Consider the following 23305-nt stretch of genomic DNA (forward strand, 5'->3'; position numbering starts at 1 on the left):
ATGTTATAATGAAATGATGTTATTGGAGTTCATTTGGGGAGAGATCTCAAGGAAGGGGGACAGGGAAGGGAGGAAGCCATAGCACAGTTCTTACTGAGCAACTGCAGCTCCACCCTGTTGTTGGGGACCCTTCCTCCCTAGCCTTGCCCTGGAACACCACCCTATGTAACTTTTTTCCCCATTAAGGCTACTTTTAAATACTATTTTAACCTTACTGCATCCAGAAAAAAAATACAATGATGGTAAGGTGAGGAGCTGGCAAGAGGGTGATCTTTGCAGACATGAGCTCAGAGGCAGTATTGCTTGGACAGTTGCTTCACCTGAGAGATGTTCCTCCCTCTATTCAAACTCTTCTGCAGGAGACCCCAAAAGGAAGACATTAGGCATAGTCGATGGCACAATCGTAAAGGCACTCGCCTTTAATTAGCAAAGACAATCAAGACAGCATGTGGTTTGTGAAATTTTAATTGTGGCCATATTTTACACAGCTAACACAAAGAAAGTTAAAAGGACAACTTTATAAATGAATTGCTCTCGTCGAAAGGAAAAATATTTTTCCAATATAGCCTGTCTTTCTTGTTTAATACTACGAAGACACAACAAGTATCCATGCCCACCCTCTAAAGCCAGAGGAAAGGAGAAACAGAGAAATGACAGGGACCTAAATCTGAGGTGGTCCTCCCAAAGCAGGGCCCTCATCAAATGTCAACTCTACTTCCCACCCTGGGGCACTGCCAAAGCCCTGGAGTCTGTCTGCATTCAACAAAGACAGACAAAAAGTGATCTAGCCTTCAAAGGAAAAGCAGACAGAGAATCAAAGTCATGGTACATGGCCCTCCAAAGGCTTACTGTCCTCCACAGAAGTCAACTGAGATACAGTCAAAATCCAAGATGGGAAGGCAGCTACAGCAAGGTCTTCAGCAGAAGGTTCCAGATCTCACACCACATTCAATTGGGGGCCATTCTCTCTTTCCTGACAAATGAGGTGATTCTGCCACTTCACAATTCTGTTCAGAAGGCAAAACCAACCAAAACCCTACCCATCCACATCAGTTTAGAGATCTTGAGGCCTCACCTCTGTTTTAACAAAAAACAAAGATCTGGGCAAGCAAACGTAGGGAATCCTCTCACTTCACCTCTAACTTCAGTGCCACTGGAACTGTCAAACTAAGTGACAGCACAACACTGACAAATTGTCTGAGGGCAAAGAACGAAAAGGGTTCACATGAAGGTCCAAGGCTCTGATGGCGTGGACCCTGATAAGAGACAGTAAAGAAGGAAACTCTAGAACGAGGCCTGACAAGTAAATCACAGCTGCCCCAGGCCGAGAGGTGCTGCCTGGACACCGGTCACACCTCAGCTCTTAGTTTCGAGGGGTTCACTTTTTGTCAGCTATGGGCCAGGGTAGTGGCAGAAATAATTTGCACTTGACTAGCCTAGAAGGATGGATCTGGGATTTGAATGAGGGCATTTTGCAGAGGAGGAGAGAAAGACCTCCTGAGTTCTGTTCCTCAGCTTTCTTCATTTGAATACACAAAAACACATTGAAAAGAACACATGTTTACAAAGGCCAAAAGTTGGTGGCTTTCAACTGGAGGAAGCTTCTAGCCAAGAATGCACACAGCTGCTCAGTGGGACAGATGTCAGGCAGATGTTTCTATCTAAACGTGGGCTTTTTATCTTATTTTCCCCTTGGGCGTTCAGTGGTAGCTGCCACCAGTAAATACTTCAGGAAATTCAATGTCATCTCCCCAAACAGATGTGAAACTCTGGTCTAACGAGATACTCTAAGAGACTTGGAAACGTCCACGCCAGTGATTCTCACACCTGAGCATGCAGCCCCATTCTCCAGGGGCTTATTAAGGCAGAGAGCTGGGCCCACATCTCCCCATACCCAGCTTCAGATTTAGTAGCTCTGGGGTGGGGAGAATTGACATATCTAATAAAATCCAGGTGCTGCTGCTGCCAGTCTGGGAACCCCAATTTTAGATTCTGTGGTCCTCAGTCTCCCCCCCTTTCCTCTGCCAGAGGGCAGGGAGGAACATTAGCATGCCACTGACCCCGAGGAATCTTGCAATAAGGAAATCTACTTGGCCCAGCATTTCCCAACTTACTGACTACGTATTCTGCTGTACACAGAACAGCTATGAATTCTCTGGAAAGCAGTTTTTCAAGGAAGCCATTTTGGGAAATGTTAGACGAAGGGTACTTGCACAGCTCGGGCCTGGTTCTGACCAGCAGAACGTTTGCAGGCCTCCTGTAGGAACAGCAAAAGGCAACTGGGCCTGGGGAGGGCTGAGCCTGCTGCCCAGAAATCCAGACACCATCAAGGAAGTCTGTCATAGGCAGCAAAGGCCAATCCACAGCCGCCTTGAATTAGGATGCCAGACCTTGACCAAAAATTAGCAAGACTCAGAGTTCTAGTTTCTAGAGTGTCTAAGGTATCAGGAGGTTACCGAGTCTCAGCCATAGAAAATGAGAGGCCCAGTTAGTTATCTGCCAGATGAATTACTAGTATGGTGTACAATCGTAGTTATAACACATTGGGCCAAGCCTTTTTTTTTTTTTGGTTCTTTTACTTTCTTTCTTTTTTTTTTAAATTGAGGTAACAGCAGTTTACAACACCATATATGATTTAGGGAAATGGGTTCACACCTCTTCAGATATGTGTCACCACACCACCCCCACCCATCACCCTCCACCATAATGCACTGTGGCTCCTCACTAAGTCCATTGAGAATTGACTAGATATGTCAATTCTCCCCACTCCAGAGCTACTAAATCTGAACCTGGGTTTGGGGAGATATGAGTTCAGCCATGTGTGTTTTAACAACCCCCCTGAAGGATGGGGATGCACATTTAGGGGGTCTTAAAAGGCCCCTGATGAAGGCCAGGATCAGCCCGGAGCTGAGCTTCATGGTGAAGGAGAAGCAGCTCAAAGACCTGAGGGTGTTGTTAAAAGATTCTGATTTTATAAGTTTGAGGTGGAATCAAGAATCTACATTCCTATAAAGCTCCCAGGGAGTAGCCAGGACCTGGTTTAGGACCAGACAGTAAACACTGTCAACTCTGCAGGCCATATGGACTCTGTCACAACTACTCAACTTTGCCATGGCATCAGCGTAGCCGCAAACAGTCCTCAAACAAAGGAGCATGGCTGTGTCCAATGGCACTGACGTTGGAATTTCATATAATTTTCACATGTGTTGCAGTATTATTCTCCTTTTGGTCTCTCTTGACCATTTTAAAATTTAAAGACCATTCTGAGCTCACTGGTCATATAAAACCAGGAAGTGAGTCATATTTGGCCTGCCTGGACTTAGTCTATAGACGCCTGGCCTAGATTACTGATTGCCACCCCAGATCTGCCAAAGGAGAACACACAGAGGTGGGGTCAGGGCAACCTCATTTCATCAGACCCCGAGGTCATCCTCATTCAGCTTGTCCAAATACCACTGCTGGAGTGGAAGTCCTACTTTCAGTGCTGTTAATAGTTCAGTCTTCCTGACTTTCCCAATTCGGGGGGCTTGGCAGGGCTTTATATAGAGGGCTGGGGGTGCTTTCTTATTTCCCCGCTGGTGTTCCATCCTCCAAGGTGCCGCCCGCTCCTTCCAGTGGTGTCAATTTCTGGTACAAGGATATACAGTCCCTGTGTCTTTAGGGGGTGGTCAGTTCCAGCACTGCTCAGCCCCAGGGTCTTGCTGGAGAGGCAGGAGGGCCTGATCATACTGTGTGGCTTTCTAAATGAGCGCAAGTTGTATCTTAGCTGCAGGGAAAAAACCACACAAGGACCTGTTGCCAATCGCTGAAGATGTGCTTTGCTATTGCTCAAGGATAGGCAGGCATGACTCTGGCGGGACGACTTAAAAGGAGATGAAATCAAGGGCCTCTTAAGGGTTGGGTTTGTTTTCTTTGTTTTTTATTTTTCTGTATTTTTAAATCTTTTTTTAAAAGTTATTTATGCATACAAGAACTGGGGTACAGGCCAAAGGTGTGGGGGGTGAGATGATTCACCAGAGACAGTGTGGGGAGCAGAACAGGCAGACTGACTGAAATACACTGCTGAGGAGAGCAGCGGGCGAGACAGGAGAGGTCTATAGAGCCATGTGGGTAGCTCCCTGGCTGGGGATTGAACTCATGCTGTAGAGGCTGCTGATAGCTTCTCAGTGCTGTGCTTAACCCCTTGGGCCCAGGCAGGCCCCAAGGGTTTGTTTTTGAGTTCTAGGAAGGAGTGGAAACCTAAAGGCCATACATGCTTATCTCAGGAATGTCGGGGACTTAGGAAAGGAAGTCTAGAGGATGCAGTGATGAAGCAAAGCCAACAGGAAAAGGGAAAGAGGAGGGGAAGGGCGGTATGTGAGGCTCTAAACAAGCAAGCCGCCCTGTCTTGGCAAAGGGCTGAGCTCATTCATTAGACCAGTACTTCTCAATTTTCATTTGCATATAAGAACCCCAGAGGAATCTTGTTCAAATGCAGATGTTGATTCATTAGGTCTGCAGAGGGATCTGGGAGCCTTTCTGACTTGCTCGCAGGTGACCCAAGGATTCTGGAATGCGAGGATGTGGCTGACACACAGGACAGCCTTTTGTTTTGTGCTCCTTTTAAACAGCCATGCTGTAAAGGAATATGGGGTCCAGGGCTCTGTCCCAGCCGGGGCTGAATTACTGCCATCCAGGACTGCCACATCTAACACTTCTCAGGGGGCTCCCTCCAGGACAGCACCTGCCATCACACCCACCAAAAGAGCAAGGAGGTGTGGGGGCTCAAATCATCCTGCCCTCTAATCTCCAAGGCACAGTCAGGCTCCAGTCTTTTCTTTATTAGCCCAAAGTCTGTCTCAGGACCCAGCCCCACGCCCGTGGAATTGCATGTGCCGAGAGAAGGTCTATTTTATTATTGTAATTCACCCAAAGGTGCCTTGTGGGCTAGTGGTGTCCCTGCAGCCAGGAGTGAGAGGGTGGCAGGCATCCTTAGGGAACTTTTGTCAGTAGCCTGCTACACTTGGCAGAGCAGACACACACTGCTTGGTCACTCAAGCCTTGCGTGGAGCTCGTGTTAACAAGCTGAGATAAAATGACATCACTTGATCAAAATGAGAAATAATATCAAGGGTTGGTGAGGTGTAGAGAAACCGGAACTCTCCTATACTCCTGGTAGGAATGTAAAAGGAATGCAGTCACTTTGGAACACAGTCGAGCAGTTGCTCCAATGGTGAAAGAGAGTTACTACATGACCCAGCAATTCCACTCTGAGGTACCTATATATGCAAGGAAAGTTAGACATCATTTGTCCACACAGAAACATGTACATGAATATTCACTGCAGTATTAATCGTACTAATCAGAAAGTAGAAACAAGCCCAATGCCCATCAACTAATGAATAGATATATCTAAGAAGTGGTCTCTCTACCCCCCACTACAACATGGATGAAACTTGAAGACATGCTAAGTTAAAGAAGCTAGACAAGAACAGACAGATACTGTATGAGTCCGTCCATGTATATGGAACGTTAAGAACAGGAAAATCTGGAGAGACAGAAAATAGATTAGGTGGCAGAAAACTGGGGAAGAAGGGAATTGGGGGTGATGGCTAAACAGTGTGGGGTTTCTTTTTAGGGTAATAAAAATGTTCTAAAATTGTGGTGATGGATTCATAACTCTGAATACACTAAAAACCATTGAACTGATTTAAATGGGTGCATTAAATAGTATGTGAATCATATCTCAATAAAGTTAGTAAAAATGTCATCATGTGCCCGTTGGAGAGCTCAAAACAAGTGGTGCAGAGGGAGGTTGAGACCTTGATAAAAGGGGACAAGGCCTGGCCTTGGGGCGGCAACTTCTCAGAATCCTTGAGGAAAATCCAAGCAGCTCGGGCATGAGATCCTAAGATCGCAGCCAAGTGTTGATGCAAACAACCACACTCAAACAGACCCTGGACAGGGGTCCAGTGAGGGCCCAGAGGGAGACTGATTCTTGCCTGTCTATCCCTGGTGCCCTGCAAGGCCACTCAAAAACTGAACTCAACATCTGCCTGTGGTAGAGTGAAGGGAATTCTGGAATCACCAGAATAAGCCCTCCCAGTAGGGGGCCCCACCGTACGATGAATTAGGTGGCCCAAGCAAGGGAACCTAGATGTGGTGAAGCATCTAGAGGGATCCTGGGACATGCCACCAGCAGCTTAGGCCTGGCCAGCGGTGTGCTCCCCAGCAAATTTCATTCCACAGACCCACCAAGAACCTCCAAGATGCCTCCAAGTTGCTCAGTTCCTTGCTAGGCCTGGAGGGCATGATGTGAAGAAGATGCTAGTACCTGCTTACAAGGCCGAGGACATCAGATCCACTAACAGCTAATGGTGAAACAATAGGGCTTGACCCCTTGGAAAGCTGAGTCAAAAATATACATTGAAACAAGATTTCAGCATTGAATAGTTACAGGAATGGGAGTCTCTGACAGTTGCTGAGTCAGTGGCAACAAGTCTGTCAGAATTTCTATAAGGGCCACTCAGAGGTGAGGGGCGGAGTCCACAACCACTTCCTCAGCACTGGGCAGTGGGCTGGCCAAGCCCTGGCCAGTTCTCACTCTGGGGGCCCTAATTTAACCAGCATTTTAAAACATGCTTGGATCCCTGGAACTTGGAAGGCCACTCAGCTCAACTACCCACGCAGTAAGTGGCAAGCCAGAGCTGTCCGTCAGAGGGTCCTGGGGTACAGTTGGCGCTGAAGAGATAGGTGCTCATTAGACACGACTGGACAGACAATGCAAACAGCAAGTAACAGGAGGGAAAATGAGTCCCTGCTACAACATATCACTGTAAGAGCAGGACCCAAGAAACAGTACGATATTTCAAGGCCAAGGCAGAAAGCCTGCCCCTAAATTCTATGTTTGGATCTGTCTGTTACTCATAATTTTTTTTTAAACCAATATACTCAATTTACAACCTCAAACCTCTGGGATAATCTAAGGTATTAGGTCCAAATCCAGTTGTCGTCTCCCTGGAGGACAATGCATACACAGGCCTCCAGTATGAGCTCAGGATTACCAGGGAGTGAATCACTCAGCTGGGGAATGAGCACTCCAGAGGCTTTTGTGGCCAACGTGCGCTATGCCCCCCATAAGATCCAGGTGCAACCGATTAGCACCTGGACAACCTGGGAGCTTAGCAAAGCTACCAATGATTTTTCTCTTGCGCAAGCTTTATCCTTAAATCTTTATCTGGAAATCCTACTCCTGGAACTCCTTGGAGTTTCTAAGTCTCCTAAAATAGTGGCTTAGGGTGATTCAATATCTAAGAGTCTTAGCAATTAACTATGCCCTGACTTGTTGCCTGTCCACAGGGATCTTTTGTTCAGGGTATTGTCAATTTTCTCAGACATTCTACTATCTCACTTTCCTATTTCTGTGGGAATTACCATCTTGGAAATTCTGGTTATAATCTGCAGGGATATTGGAAAAAGAGGGTGTTGATTCCTTGTTCAGTGAGTTAATCCACAAATATTGACTGAAGATCCCCCTTCAAGGTCCCAGACAGTGATAAGTGAGGGGTACAATAAATTCCAGCCCAGCCCTGAGGGAAGTTACAACCTATGATTATGTCTGCTTTGTCTGGTGGTGTTCCTTAAATGAGGAGAATGGGGAAACTGTACTGCTGGCTGTAACTAAGAAGCCACCTGCTTGTTGGTTCAAGCCAGGTTTGCCTACTCTGCAATTTCCTCTTTGTTGATTTTTGTACCCATCAGGTACCTAATCTCTCACAGAATTCACAAAGCTAGTAAAGAGTGGTTTTAATTTGGGGAGGGCCTTCTCCCCAGAACACAACACCCACACAGAGTTTTGTTTCCAATTTCAAAACTTGGAGAAGTTCTTAGAGAAGCCCACAGAGCCACTCCTCAGACCTTCCTTGGGCCCACAGTGCCACTCTCCACTAGTCTGGGTATCCATTAGCATCCCTCTCCCAGAGCCGGGCCCTGTGCTCCCGCAGGAGTCCTCTGTGCTGTCTGGAACCAATGGCCCATTTGCATTCTGACATTCTCCACCGGAGAAAACTCTGCTTCCTCAGAAGACAGAAAACTAGCCGACAGAAGTAATCTGCTACCTCCATCGTGGTATCCCAAGTACCTCGCCATTCAGTGTCCACTATAAAGCGGCAGTCTCTGGGGAGAGCCCAGATTTCATTTGAGAAGGCAGACCCTGTTTCATTTCTTTTACATTTTGAAAGGACAGGTTTATTAGGAAATGGTGAAAGAAAAAGAGGCACCTGCATAGTCACAGGCAGGCAGGAGAGCTCCACACGCTGTTTCTTACCTCAGAACTAAACCCAAATACCCAAGAGAAAGACTCAAACAGAAAAGACCCCTGAAACAAACAGCCCTGCAAATTGTCAGTCAAGAAATCACACAGCGGAAAACTAAGGGACTGGCTTGAGAAACCCTGGAACTGGAACTCCAGAGAGGCCGTTATTCACACTGCTATTTTGGAAGTGAATCTTTAACCTGGGTATTAGTCATAACGTGGCTGCTACAATTTCATACTATGCTATAGCCTGGCAAAGTGAACCTTCCCTTGAAACGCTCTCTTCCCTTTCAATGACCCATTTGAGTCGCCTTCTCCGAATGGAGAGTGGATGCCACACACATGTGTTTACTAAGGAACCCGTTCAACCACTTTGGAAGGGGCAGTAGCGAAGTGACCAACAAAAACAATGAATGCACACTCCAGCTTGTGGCTGCACAAGACTGTCCTATACAGCCCCGAAGAGAGAAACTTATTGCTTAAACAGAGGGTGTTCATGGACTGCAAAGCTATCACTACAGCCGCTGAGCCACGGTCCCTACGCATGCGGATTCACGGAGCTTCCCAGCCCTGTTGACCTGCGCACATCTCTCTCTCTCTCTCTCTCTCTCTTTTTTTTTTTTAGTTCACCGGTTTATTTTTTTTTTCATTTTATTTTTATATTCCCCATACAATTGCAACCCCCTTATTTTGACCCCAATCCCTCCTTTCCCCGTCTCCCACGCCCCCATAGTGTGTCTTTGGTTCATAGTTGTTCGTTGAATTTGATTTTTTTCTTTCTTATATTCTTTTTCCTGGGCGCCTTTTCTCTCCCACAGTCCATCAACCAAATGACCCGGGGAACGGCTCACTCAATAAGCACAAGTACCCACCTGACTCAATGTGCTCTGCCAGGCACCATGAGAAACACGAGGAAGAGTAAGATACAGCCTAGCCCCCACTTTCAAAAGCTCAGACTCTAGAAGAGTGTGAAGTATTATAATGCACACAAGGGATGAGGAATACCAGAAAAGGCACATTAAGGGCTGTGGGTGTGCAAAGGACAGAAGGCTTCCCAGCGAAGGGATCAAGGAAAAGTTTCACCACAGAGGGGCTGGTGCTGGGCGGTGGGCAGAATTTGGACAGACAGGTGGCTGTCTAGGCTGCAGGAAACAGCAATCGCCAAAAGAGGGGAAATGTGACTCAAGCTCTAGAAAAACAGTCTATATTGCTCAGATTTAGGAAACCAGAAGAAAGGTGCTGGAAAATTAGGCTGAAGTGAAATGAGGACCCCCCTGAAAATGCTGAGAACTTTCTACTAACCTTGGGGGAGGACAGGGAGTTGCTGCTCTTAAGCTTTGGAGTAAGAGTAATGCAACTTAAAAAAAAATACTAAATTGTATTTAAAAGACCATTATCCGAACACAGTATGAATCAGAAGGAGAGACTCAAAGTGAGAATGCTGTAGAGATAATCAAAAAGAGAAGAGCCATTATTTCCACTGCTTTCCATTCCATTATTACCACTGATGAGGTAGGAAGGGTTGAAGATGGTGCTTCAGCAGTGGTTTCCGGTGCCTCCGTTCACAGCTCTGAAACAAGAGGCAGCCACCACTGTATGCTGTGGGATGTGTTATCAAAGAACAAAACACCAACTGAAAAGGCCTGCTCTCCTCTGCATCCTCCTTTCAACTTTATTTTTTTAATTTTAAAATGTGATACCTTTTTTCATTAATTTTTGGACAATATGATTTTTCCGCTCAGGTGTGATCACCATAGTTTTCCCACCACTAAAGCACCCATAGTCCATCACCACATTCCCTTGTGTTCTTCCCCATTAGCCCTCCCCGCGCCCCGCCAACACATGGGGGCCTCAGATCTCAGATCTATGATCAGCTTTCAAGGTTTGTCTTTGTCTGACCCTTTGGTTCTTCTATATTCCACACAGAAGTGATACCATCCAATATTTATCTTTTTCTTTCTGACTTATTTCACTTAGAATAATCCCTTCCAGCTCCATCCATGTTGCTGCAAATGGATGAGTTTATCTTATTGATCGCTGAATAGTATTCCATTGTGTATATACACCATATCTTCTTGATCCAGTCATCCATTTTGGGGCACTCAGGTTATTTCTATATCTTGGCTATTGTAAATAGTGCTGCAGGAGAAAAAGGAACCCTCTTACACTGCTGGTGGGGATATAAACTGGTCCAGCCACTATGGAAAGCTGTGTGGAGATTCATCAAAACACCAGAAATGGACCTGCCATACAACCCAGCAATTCAATTCCTAGGTATCTACCCAAAGAACACAAAAACTCTACTTGGAAAGGAAACGTGCATCCTCCTTTTAAATGCAGGCAATTTTCTCAGTTGATTACATGTTTTAAATCCAAACAGAAATTTCTAGGCTAGCCCACTCCTGGTGAGACTTTAATTGTATATACTAAGCCAGGTGTACAGTTCCTAATACTTACACCCAGGAGCTTCATTTCAGAAGACTATGGCCGACATGGTCTGGTTTGATTTTTTAGCAAAACTTTACCAGTTTTCTCCAGGCATAAGATTCAGGAAGCCTTTCATAGTGAACATGGCATACATTCTCCATCTTCAGCCTTGCTTGCAGAAGGGGGTAGAGTGAACCCCCAAGACCTCAGATGGAAATGAGGTTTCAAGAGTTCATTTTAAGAATAGAATCAAAACTCCTATTTTTAAAAAATATTTTTTAAAGATTTATTTATTTTTGCACACAAGAGCTGGGGCACAGGCCAGAGATGCGGGGGCTGAGATGATTCACCAGAGACAGAGTAGGGAGCAGAACAGGCAGATCTACTGAAATACACTGCTGAGGGGAGCAGTGGGCAAGACAGGAGAGGTCATGTGGGTCAGCTCCCTGGCTGGGGCTGGAACTCACGTAGCAGTGGCTGGCTGGCAATAGCTTGATAGTGCTGAGAATTAACCCCTGCACCACCAGGGAGGCCTCAAAACTCCTATTTCTTATAGGCATACAAACACAATCAAAAGTTCAACTTTGCTATGGGCTCTCCATACATTTTATGTGGGTTGTGCAGACACTGTGTCTTTATGAGGCTGCAAAGAATAAGCGAGCAGGCCAGAAAAGCTGCATCAAATTCAAAGATGGAAGAACTCCAAAGACCTTCTAGGAGCAGGAATGGGAATATTTTACTCTCATTCTGACAGATTTGCTATTAAATCTCAGCTGGTTACATAATGGGGGGGTTAGTGAGGCCCTAAATCCCCATCTCCCTCTATCAGAGGTTCCTGACTCCAGGCCTCTTCCCTTCTCTCTTACTGGAGACATGATGTCCACTGGCTCAGAGAGTAACTCAGAAATGATCTACAAAATCTCTCTGGCAACCAGCACTCAAGTGAAATCACCTGAGCTGATGTGCCTCCGGACTCACCTGCCTCGTCTCCCCTCACCAGCCTTCCCTAACCTGTGGCTCAGACTGAATCCAAGAGCCAACTTGGATTCAAAGGCCCGGCAGAAAATATTTTCTAATACACCCCAAAGAAACATGCCGAGCTCAAGACAAGCGGGCTCAAGTGGCGTGTTTTGAAAGCCACTGCAGTCAGCTTCATTCATCTGTGGTCACAGCAGAATCAGAGGGCAGGTGAGGAATCCAGGGAAGGGGTGGCAAGGAGGAGCAGAGTGGCCCCCACTTGGGGGCAACATGCAGTCTGGAGGAGGGAGACAGGCCACCCAGGGGCAAGTCCCGGAGGCAGGAGAGTAGTGTGTGATGTGGGGGGAGGTGCTGGCAGAGAGCTCTACTACACAAGGGTACAACCCAAGAGAAAGGACAGGGGAGGCAGGGGAAGAGAGGGCCCGGAGCACAAATAGAAAGAGGCCCTTGGGGAGAAAGTTTCCAGATGTACAGGCAGCTCAGAGATGCTTCCAAATTCAGCATGATCTAGTTTCTCAAGGTCTCTTGATTTCCCCTCTTGATTCCCCTTGGCCTGCATTGACTCTCCCTTCCTCTCCAAGTTCATTTTAGCCTGACTGCTGCTGGGGTGGGGGGCATGAACACGTCAAGGAAACAGCACTTGCCTGGCACTGAGGAGACTCCTTCCACCTCGCCCTGAGTCAGTTCCTACCAGTCCACATAACACTTACAAAATTCAGCTCCAAACACAAATGTACCTGTTTATCTCTTTACACGTTCAATTTATCTCTTCAATTCATGCTGAGAATTTCCAACAGCCATAACCAGGTCTCCTGGAACACTCAGCCTCATCCTTCACCCTGAACCCAGCAAGTCCGTTTCTCAGACACCAGATTCAAGCTGCGCAGTGTAAATCCAAAGTCAAATATCTGCACACCTTAAAAACCACTCTGCATTAACACTCCATTAAAACGTGGCTGTGGACATCCTCTCCATTCCCGGGTGACAGGGGTGCATTCATGTGCTCCCCCGAAGCTCTTCGCTAACCTAAAACTCCCAGATGGAGCATTTAGCCGGAGCTTTCTAACGGGCATCTGCAAGGGTTTGCCAACACCACCAGAGGGTCCCCTTGGATGCCAAAGACCAGGCACTGCAGCAACGAGAAGCCACACCCCCGCCCAGCTGCGTCGCGCGCGTGTAGTCCTCTCTCCCTGGGACTCACCAAGCCAGCGCATGCCACATGTCACCACTCTCAGCGGGCACCTCTGTCCCAGAGGCGCAGACTTTCTTGGAATCCCCAGCAAGGGGGGAAGGAAGGCGGGGAAAGGCCCCGCCTAAGCTGTCCACGAGAGTCGCTCCACGGTGGCTCGTGCGCTGCAGACCCAGGGGGTGGCCTGCGGGCTCGAGCGGGAGGGGGCCGAGGCTCCCTCCAGGACCAGCTGCCAGCCCCTGGGCACCCGGGGCTCCAGAGCTACGCCGCGAGAGGCAGAACGCCTCCCGGTCGGGAGAAACTAGCTCGCGGCCAAACTTGTCCTCAGAGCCTCCCGCGCCCAGGAGGGTTTTGGCCCCCTGGAGCCCCAGACGCGCGGGCGCGGGGCTCGTGGCGCCGCGGGGGCGCTCAGCGCCTGACACCGCGCACACCGCACCGCGCTCCTCCCGCAGCCCAGACGCCAGGCGCCGGCGGCACCCCTCCCCGCGGCGGCGAAAGACACGCCGGGCGCGAACAAAGGGCGCCCCCCGCACCTCCCCAGGTCCACGATCCCAGGGTCCCCGCAGCCCAAATGGGGAGACGGCCCCGCTCGGCCCTACCTGGGAAGCCGCGGCTCGGCGGGACTCGCAGCAGCAGCGGCAGCAGCAGCGCGGGCCAGAGTGCGGGGCTCCCCATGGCGCGCCGGCCAGGATGGGCTCCGCGGGCAGCGCGCGTGCAGGGGGCGGGAGGCGAGAGCGAGACCTGGGGCTGCGCTGGGAGCGAGCGGGATTAAAACGCGCCGGGAAACTCCTCCTCTCGCCTCTCCCCCTCCCTCCTCTGCCCTCCTTCCTCCGCCTCCCCGGAACGCTGGCGTGGTTTGGGGCTCCGACCCTCCCCCCTCGTTTTGTACCCTCGCTTCTTCTGGCAGCGGGGCTGGTCCCCCCCGGGCCTGAGAGCGGCAGGGGCGCGCCCGCGGAAGCCAGAGGGCCCGAGAGTATCTTGCTGTTCTCTAAGTGTGTGCCCTCGCACCCCGAATACGCGCCTTGCCGGCCCAGCCGCCTCCCAGATCTCGGACCCCCGGCGAATGCCATGAGCGGAAAGGTGCCTGGGTCACACGGACGGGGCACCCGAGAGCTCCAGAGTGGCCCACAAAGCCGACTGTTCTAGGGCCACGCTGGCTGCTTTGACTCTCACGACCTGCCTCAAGCTCGGCATTACTCTGTCCGTGTCATCCGAGAAGAAACCGAGGCGTAGAAACTGCCCAGGTTCATGGTTATGGGCAAAGCGGGGACTTGAACTTAGGTGTGGGCTCCTGCCCGCGCCAGCCTCCGCACTCCCGCTGTTTTGTTTCTCTTTTGCAAACGACTGATTTAAAGGCTCGACCGAGGGCGCGCCTGCTGCCTGCTGCCTGCTGCCTGCTGCCCGCTGCCCTGGGATGCACTTGAACGTCTCTCTCCAGGGTCTGCTGATGGACAGGCACCAGGCACAGAAAGTTCCCTGTCTCACCCACCCGCTTGGAAATCCAGTTGCTGCAGTTTCCTGCAAGCGGATTGCCCCAGTTCCTGGGTTGTTCTTAACCACCCCAAGGACACCAAGACCCGCCTGGGGCCTCCACCCTGTGGTCTGGCATCCGGAGAGGGTTTCTAGGCTGCCTGCAGGACGGATTTGGTTTCTCAAATTGATTTTTCTGTAAATGGGTAAGGCAGGACCTCACCCCTTTCCTCCCTTGCCCCCTTTCCAGCCCCCAAAGGAGCTTAGGAAGTTATAAGCGGGCTGGGCTGCGCTGCGGCCTTAGGTTGGGCAGTTTGGGCTCTGCACAAAGGTGCCTGGAGAAAAGGGTGAGTGGGCGTCAAAATCCACCCACCTCTGGATTCCCAGAGCCCCTGCCTTGGCAGGAGCCACCTCCCTGGCGGAAGGGCACATTCCTCCTGGCCAAGCAGTCTGATCTGTTAGCTGGGCGAGGTGCCCTGGCAACATCCACCCAGGTGTTCCACTCTTGTATGAGAGGGAAAGTGCATTTCAAAGCACCTGCCTTGAACTTCCACATACTCTCCAGTGCTGAGGGGCTTCTTTCCATCTCCTGTGGGTTTCCCCACTGCTACTACCTTCTCAAAGAGCCAACAGTCCTTCAAGAACCCTCTTGTCACAAGCAAAAAAGGGAGGTGCGGCTGGTCTATGGCCTCCACCACAGCAACTCCAGGGAGTGGTCCTTAGTCTCACCCACAAGCCAGTGCCCCGGGGAGCTTCATGTAAATATCTTATCATGGCTGGACCCCGGAGCAAATAAACTAATCTTCGGGATGCAGGCTGGAATCAAACAAATGCATATCATGGCTCCCCCGTGCTCAGGTGCAGCTTTGAGACTGGGAGACTTCCAGGGTCTCTCCACCTAGGCTGTACTGCAATTGGGGCTGGATACTTCATTGTTGGGGAAGGAGGCTGCCCTGTGCACTGAAGGGTGTTTAGCAGCACCCCTGACTTCAATGCATCAGATGCCAGTAGCACCCCCTCATTTTCCTATTTGTGACACCAAAAAATGACTCCAGGTGTTTTCAGATGCCCCCTAAGGGAATATTTGCCCCCAGTTGAGAACCACTGGTCTAGGCCCATGAGCAAGGGTTAAAGTGCACCCCAAACTTCAGGTCCAGGTTAGTCTGTCTAGTCTTCCATTCTAATTCACCTCTGAAGCAGCTTTCCTCACAAAAACCAGCATTAAGTCTATTACTGGGCTAAGAGGGAACACCTGACATTCTCCTAGCACCTGAGTCTGGTTGAATTACGAGAAACAACATACTCATTTTAAAGAGTTGCTTTCTCAACAAATGCTGGGGAGGGTGTGGAGATAAAGGAACCCTCTTACACTGCTGGTGGGGATGTAAACTGGTCCAGCCACCGTGGAAACCTGTGTGGAGTTCCCTCAGTACACTTAAAATGGATCTACCATACGATCCAGCGATTCCACTCCCAGGAATCTACCCAAAGGACACAAAAACACCAACTCGAAAGGAAACCTGCACTCCTATGCTTACTGCAGCACAATTTACAATAGCCAAGATATGGAAACAACCCAAATGCCCTAAAATAGATAAATGGATCAAAAGGCTGTGGTGTATTTACACAATGGCATATTACTCAGGAATCACAACAACAACAACAACAAACTCGTGCCATTTGGGGCAACATGGATGGAGCTGGAAGGGATTATGCTAGCTGAAATTAGTCAGAAGGAAAAAGATACCGATGGTCTCACTTATACGTGGATTACAGAGAAACCAAACAAAAGGTCAAGAAAAAAGTCCAGACTAGCAGCTGACCATAGATCTGAAGCATGCAGCAGATGAGGGGCGGGGGGGGGAGGGGAGCAAAGCAAGGGAGGGATGAACACAAGGGAATGTGGTGATGGTTCACGGGTGATACAGTGGCAGGAGAACTATGGGAACTATAGTTGTAAGAAAAAATGAATTAATAAAAAATAAAGAGTTGTTTTCTTCGCTAACTTAGAGCAAACTCCAATCTGATGATGATGATGATGATGATGATGATGATGATGATGATGATGATGATTCCCGGCCTCCCTCTCTGTTAGAAGGGATGCAGGAGAAGGGGAAGTGGGAGAAGGACATTATCAACTCATCCCCCACTATCTTGGTAGACAATAGGAAGTTCAGGTGGATTCACAATCTGTCAAATAACTGCACCCAGAAGACGGCTTCACAGTTGATGGGAACTAAAAGAGAAATCACCGAGCTCTGATCCCACTCCTGTCCTGCTGACACAACTTTTCATGGAAAAAGACACTGGCAGGGTGAGACACAAAGCTCTGGGCAGGCAAGAAACTGGGTCCAGGCTCAAAACAGGCAAGGATGCTCTGTTGACTGAACAATAAACGATCCTAGGGATCAATATGAAGCCCTACATTGTGGGATCCTATGAGCGGGCTACGAGCTGGCCACTCATGGGCAACTGTGACCTATTTGCTATCTACAGATCACAGCAGAGCATTCCCTGACTACCTACGGCGTATAGTCCGTATCATGAGGCAGGCCCGGGGACGCCTAGGCCGCTGTTGGCCTGATTACGTAACTCTCTCCATGGTGGTCCTGGGATAACTCTGCCTGTGATAACATCACATACTTTGCTGACGCAAATGTCTCAACATATGCTCACGATGTCTCCCTCCCTGTTCCTTGTAAAACTTTGTCCCCCATTCCTATGTGACCCTCCTGATCCTTTTCCTCATACCATTGTCGCGTGATGAACGTTTACTAGCCTGTGTGCTTTCAATAAATGGCACAAGAACTTCTGCGCAAGAGTCTTGCCCTTCTGTGCCCCTACGATCTGCCTACACCTCCTCATTTGCCCACCCTCTCAAACCAGTTCTCTATCCACATTCTTTCAGAATGGGGGCAGAAGTTGAAGTTTAAAATTGGTAGCTCACTGTACCTTGGAAAAGGGGTTGGCAGTGGAGTAAAAGTGGAGGGGACACTCAGGAGTGATACTCCTCAAACCATCTGTGGCAAAGGACTATTATTTAAACCTTTCCAATCCATCATTTGATGGATGCTTTTGTAAAATCAAGAAATATGACTCACTAGAAAAATAACTTGGAAAAAGATCAGAGAGCAGCACCCATTCAGAGACCACACTTCGACTAGCACAGTGAGAGGAGGCTCATCTTTTACATGGTGCACATATACCAATTACAGCCTCCAGGCTTCTGAGCAACCAAGGCTAGAAGGACAAGGAGATTCGACCTCAGTCTGTTGAAATCATGCTAAATCATAGTGGAGTGACTTGTGCTCACTGCTGCCTATTAAAAATCTAGATCTGAGGGGATGAATATGAGACTGCCCAAGGTCATGATCAAAAAAGCTAAGGACAGGGCCTCCCCGGTGGCACAGCGGTTGAGCGCTGGGTTGCGAAGCTGCCCGCAGCCTCTGCAGCGCCAGTTCGATCCCCGGCTGCTCCCCGGCCTCCGGAGGAGGGTCCCGCATGGCGCGCAGACCTCTCCTGCCGCCCGCTGCTCCCCTCAGTATTGTACTTTGGTCCTTCTGCCTGCTCTGCTCCCCGCTCTGGCTCTGGTGAATTCTCTCACCCTCCTGCGCTTCTGACTGTACCCAGTGCTTGTATAAATAAATAAAAAAATAAATCTTAAAAAAAAAAAAAAAGCTAAGGACAGTCCAAGAACAGCATCTGTCTACAACCCCCTGGCTAACAGGTATTTCTTTTCTTTCTCTGGTAAATACTCAGAATAATACAAGTGAAAAAATTCTGCTGCACAAAGGAAAGGGAATATTTTTACTCTGAAGATTCAAAGGAAAACATCTCTTGCGAAAATAACCTACAAAAAAGGAAAGGCGATTTTTGACCATGTCTATTTGGTCTATTCAGTAAAAGATTCAAAGAAAGTGTTTATAAAGTAGGAATAAGAGGTCACAAGAAGAATTGAGAAATATAAGAATGCAGAGAAAAATAATGAAATGAACAACTTGCAGGTTCAATTGTCACAGGCCCGGAAGTCATTCTTCCTGCCCTGCTAACAACCACAACAAAAAAACTGGGCAAACATGAAAATCAGTGACTTTTGTTAGACCCAGGAGCGAACTGAATTTTCAGGGCAGATCACGAATCATCATTATCTGGGGAGTCAGGCATATCCAGGGGGCTGCTTACCTGGAGCAGAAGTCGTGGGGGCTGTACGTTGGTAGGAACACTTAAATGAAAATTTAAAGAAAAATTGCTGAAGGCTGATTGTGCACTGATAAAAGAAAAACTCCGGGGGTTGGGGGAAGCTGAAGGTAGAGCAGCTACCCCCACATTACTGTGGGCTTAACTTCTGTGAAGACTTAGGTTTTCATGACAAAGTTTCTAGAAACCCCTTCCTGCCCTGGCAGGAGAGGGAGAGAGTAATTCTGAAATGTACTCAGAGACTTCTCCATAAGAAAGGACTGCTTTACAGGGGGAAGAGTTTACCAGAGACTTGTCTCACCTTGAGGAGAAGCATTTCTCTTCAGCCCCTGAAGCCTACCTATCTACCTCAGGGAAGAAAGTAAAAAAAAAAAAAAAAAAAAGTCAACAACCACTTGCAGACAGAGTCCAGGGACACAGATCTACAAAAGACTGAGAACTGAGATTTAATCATAAAATTAAAGAACAGCTCTGCTCCCAATCACCTCATCGCCACCACACAGGGATCTACCTTTAGTGACGCTGGGTTGTAGCTGAAAGAGCTGCGAGACTTGGACTCACTCTGAGGAGTACTCAGGGAAGCCCAAAGTCAAGAGACTAGATACAAGCAAGGACACTAAAAGAATCTGAAGTCCCTGGCACCTATGGGTATAGCAAATATTAACCACCACCCCACTCCTAGTCAGTTAGTTCCTGGCAGTTACAGAATTGAAGTCCTGTTTTCTTGCTGGTTGTTGGTCAGAACTAGTGAGGTTCTCAGTGGCCGTGGCAGATAGACATGCATTTGGAAGTCTTTGGCAAGTCCCTATACTGACCCTTAGAATTCTGAATCAGAACGCTGCCACCCTTTGTGGATAACTTCTGTTCTTTTCAAAGGAGAGACTCTTGGCTTGCTACTGGGCCTTAGTAGAGACTGAAGGCCTAACCATGGGCCGCCAAATTACTGTGTAAACTGAGCTGCCCATTTTGAACTGGGCGTTGAACTGGCCAAGCCATAAAGTTGGGTGTGCTAGCAGCCCTCCATCATCAGATGGAAGTGATCTATATGTTATTAGGCCTGGGCGGGCCCAGAAGGCACAGTAGATTGTATCAGAAAGTGACCCAAATGCCTATGGCCCCTACTTCTGCTACATTAGTTTCTCCTTTCAAGCCCACATCTATGACCAATTGAGGAAGAAGGCCTGGTTTAAAGATTGTATGGAGGGCCTTCCTGGTGGTGCAGTGGGGTGAGCACAGCGCTGTAAAGTGTCCGCAGCCTCTGTAGCTCCGGTTCGATTCCCGGCCGGCCAGGGAGAATCACACACGGCGCAGCAGACCTCTCCTGTTGCGCCCGCTGATCCCCTCAGCGGAGTATATCGGTCCGTCTGCCTGTTCTGCTCCCAGCTGTCTCTGGTGAATTCTCTCACCGTCCTGCATCTATGGCCTGTACCCCAGCTCTTGTATAAAAATAAAAATATATCTTTAAAAAAAATTTAAAGATTGTATGGAATGTGGACACCCCCTGAAAGTAGAGCATGGTGGCATGTGGGTTCCTATGATCTGGCCGCTCACGGGCAACTGTGACCTATTTGCTATCTACAAATCAGAGCAGAGCATTCCTTGACTACCTACAGAGTATGGGCCCGGGGACGCCTAGGCCGCTGTTGGCCTGATTACGTGACTCTCTCCATGGTGGTCCCGGGATAACTCTGCCTGTGATAGCATCACATACTTTGCTGATGCAAATGTCTCTTGACAGGTGGTCACGATGTCCCCTTCCCTGTCCCTCGTAAAACTTCGTCCCCCATTCCTATCCCACCCTCCTGACTTTATTCCTCACACCATTGTCGCGTGATGAGCTTTGGCTAGCCTGTGTGCTTTCAATAAATGGCACAAGTACTTCTGCTCAAGTAGCAGAGTCTCGTCCAGCAAACCTGCTCCATGACTGCTGTGTCCCTCATCGCGTTCCTGCCGCAAAGCGGCAACAAAGTTCCTGTCGCAACAGTGACACTATCGCCCTGTTTTCTGCTGCAGTGGCTGCGCATAGCGTCACAGGTTGTGTCTTAACCCCTTGCGCCACCAGGGAGGCCCTTGGCCCTGCTTTCTGACAGCAGTGAAGGACGGGCGAGGGGAAATTCTCCCGGGGGCAGACTGTTGACTAGTCCACCTGGACACTTAAACAGACACTACACAGGATATGGATTTTTTCCCTGTCCACATGTTTCTGCTTAAATGGCCATCTGGTGTTTCAGAGAGCCCCTTAGCCACTGTCATGGTATTCCACACAACATTGTTTCTGATAAAGCAACTCACTTCCTTGAAATGAGGCAAATGGCTCATGCACAATTCACTGGCCTTACCCTGTTCCCCATCACCCTGCAGCAGCTCCATTCAAGTGGAATAGCTTTTAAAGAAACATTTATGGCTCCAGCTAGGTGGTAACACCTCCCAGGGCTGAGCAAGATCCTCCTGGATGTGTGAGCGTCCGATATCTGGTGCTATTTCTCTCATAGCCAATACTCACAGATCCGTGAGTCCTGAGAAAGTGGGAGTGGGGCTGGATGAGGAAGTGAGGCTGGGTGTAGGCACTAGCCAGAGTCAGGGTGCCCCAGCTCAGAGAAAAACTGGATGTTCAGAAAACCAATACAATTGGGGAACATCAGCCAAAGGCTCATTCTGGGAAAATAAAACAAATAACTGAAAAAGAAGACCCCGGGGGGCTACAACCAATCACTGGGGACACAAAGCTAAGGCACCCGAGCCCCGGCCCTCCCTCTGTGCTCATATAAACTCCTGCTTCTTGTCCCTCAGCAGCTACCCACCAGAACCCCCCTCCATTCAGAGAGCTTACCTGTCCTTATCTGACAGTAAATTTCTTGCCTTTCTGCCTGACTGTCTCAACTTTGAATTCTTCCCTCATGGAGACGAGGAAGAGGTGCAACCGGACCCCAGCCTGATTCACCATCCATCATCACCTCTAGTGATCCATCGGCAAGACGTTCCTTCCCAGCATATGTGCTGCTGCTCTACAGCTCCCAGATCCAAAGGGGGAATGTTTCCACCAGGAGCCCCAACGATGATGGCTATGAACTTAAAGCTGAGACCGCTGCCTGGCTGAGCCGGGCGCCCCATGCCACTGAAGAAGCAGGCAGAGAAGGGGACTACTGTCTGGCTAGGCGATCGTCATGACTACCAGGTAGAAACTGTGTTGCTACCATCACACCATGGGAGTAAGAATAATATCTGCCAAGCAGGGAATCTTCAAGGCTGCCTCTTCACACACCCCTTGTCCTATGATGAAAGTCAACAGAAAACTAACAATCCAATTCAGGGCTGCTGCTGTGCCAGCACCTCCAAGAATGAAAGCTGCATTTCCCAGAATTCACTCTGCTATTTGTTTCCACTTTGGTTTGGCCCCAAGGGAATTCCTTGGGTGCTCTGGAGGTGGGGAGGGAAGTAAGTGGCCATTTTGCCGCTCGCATGTCATGCTGATCTCTGTTGGCGTGAAGCAGCAGCTGGACCTGCAACTGCTCTGGCTTCACCTAATCCTCCCTCAAAAGGCAAAGGACCATGACCAGCAGCTGAGGTGCTTCCTGACAGCAAAAAGAATATCCAGTGGCAGAATATACAAAGAAAGTGGTTATAAATAGCAGCTCCGCCCAGTAATCACTACAAAACAAGGGCTGTAATGCAAGTGTTTTTCCGGATATTTGTTTTCTTTCTCATTCCCTTATCATCTAACACAAGACATAGTAATGATATTTAAACTTTCTGTCTCACTATTTAAGTTATAAGATATATCAGCATGACAAAGAATGACAAAACAAATGACAAGACAAAAAAAGGAAATTTGTATTCTCTTCTGGGGAAGGGTTAACATCTTTACTTTTTTTTTTTTTTCATTTGCATGCAGGACAGTTGTATGAGGCTAGGCACAAGCAGGACTCTGGTTTTTATTCAGAGATGAAGTATACTTCACAGAGATGTGTACGGATGCCAAGTTGACAAGGGGTGGATTTTAATGGCTTCGTGTCACCTTGGCGAGGCTAAGCTACATTTCCAAGAATTCACTCTCATTTGTTTCTAGTTAAGGTCAGTCACCAGGGAGATTTCTGGGAGTTCCAGAGGCTGGAAAAGAAGCAGCGGCCATTTTGTTAGTGCACACATCTCACTGCCTTCCTGTTGACTTACCTCATTTGGTGTAAAGCAGCAGCTGGGCCTGCAAAGGGTCTTCCAGGCCCTCCTTCAGCTGATTCCCCGTATCCTCCTTCAGCTTCTTCAACTCCTAGGCCAGGTCTATGTGACAAAGACCCCCCACTTATGCTGGATACCCTTATCAATAAGATCTGAGACTACAAGAACTAGCACGAGTTCCAGTTCTTCCTCAGGGGACTCCAACTCATGCTTGTTGGTTCCAGCCTACCCTTGACTCCCCTCCATCTTTCCTTCCATACCAGCTGTCTCATGAACTTCTGGTTCCAGCATTAGACTCAGAGATCAAAGTCCTACAGAGATGACTTAGTGAGCTCCCACAATTGGATAAAAGCGATTCCCTGTAACATATCCACTTTGGCTCGATGCAGTCACTATGTATCCCCTACTGATTTATTCCTCTGATTGCACTCAGCCTGATACAGGTGAGAAGCCAGGCATGGAGGGAAGATAAGTTTAGTTTTGAACATGTTGAGATTGCAGTACAAGCAAAACAACACCATGGAGATGTCTAGTGCAGGGATTATGTGAAATTCAGGAGAGATGGATATATTTGAAAT

The 23305-nt window shown here is 48.6% G+C and overlaps 1 protein-coding gene across 1 annotated transcript in view; it reads right to left on the reverse strand.

Annotated features, from left to right (window-relative positions):
• SRPX (sushi repeat containing protein X-linked) overlaps positions 1–13562 on the reverse strand; it is a gene marked incomplete at both ends in the record, with an annotated part of 119953 nt that extends 106391 nt beyond the window's left edge. Inside the window, one exon of the mRNA XM_084258098.1 lies at positions 13487–13562. Coding sequence (XP_084114224.1) covers positions 13487–13562 — 76 coding nt within the window. The remainder of the gene's footprint in view (positions 1–13486) is intronic.
• Positions 13563–23305: the final 9743 nt, after the last annotated feature.

The sequence above is a fragment of the Talpa europaea genome (genome assembly GCF_964194135.1).
Source record: "Talpa europaea genome assembly, chromosome: X".
Taxonomy (NCBI): domain Eukaryota; kingdom Metazoa; phylum Chordata; class Mammalia; order Eulipotyphla; family Talpidae; genus Talpa; species Talpa europaea.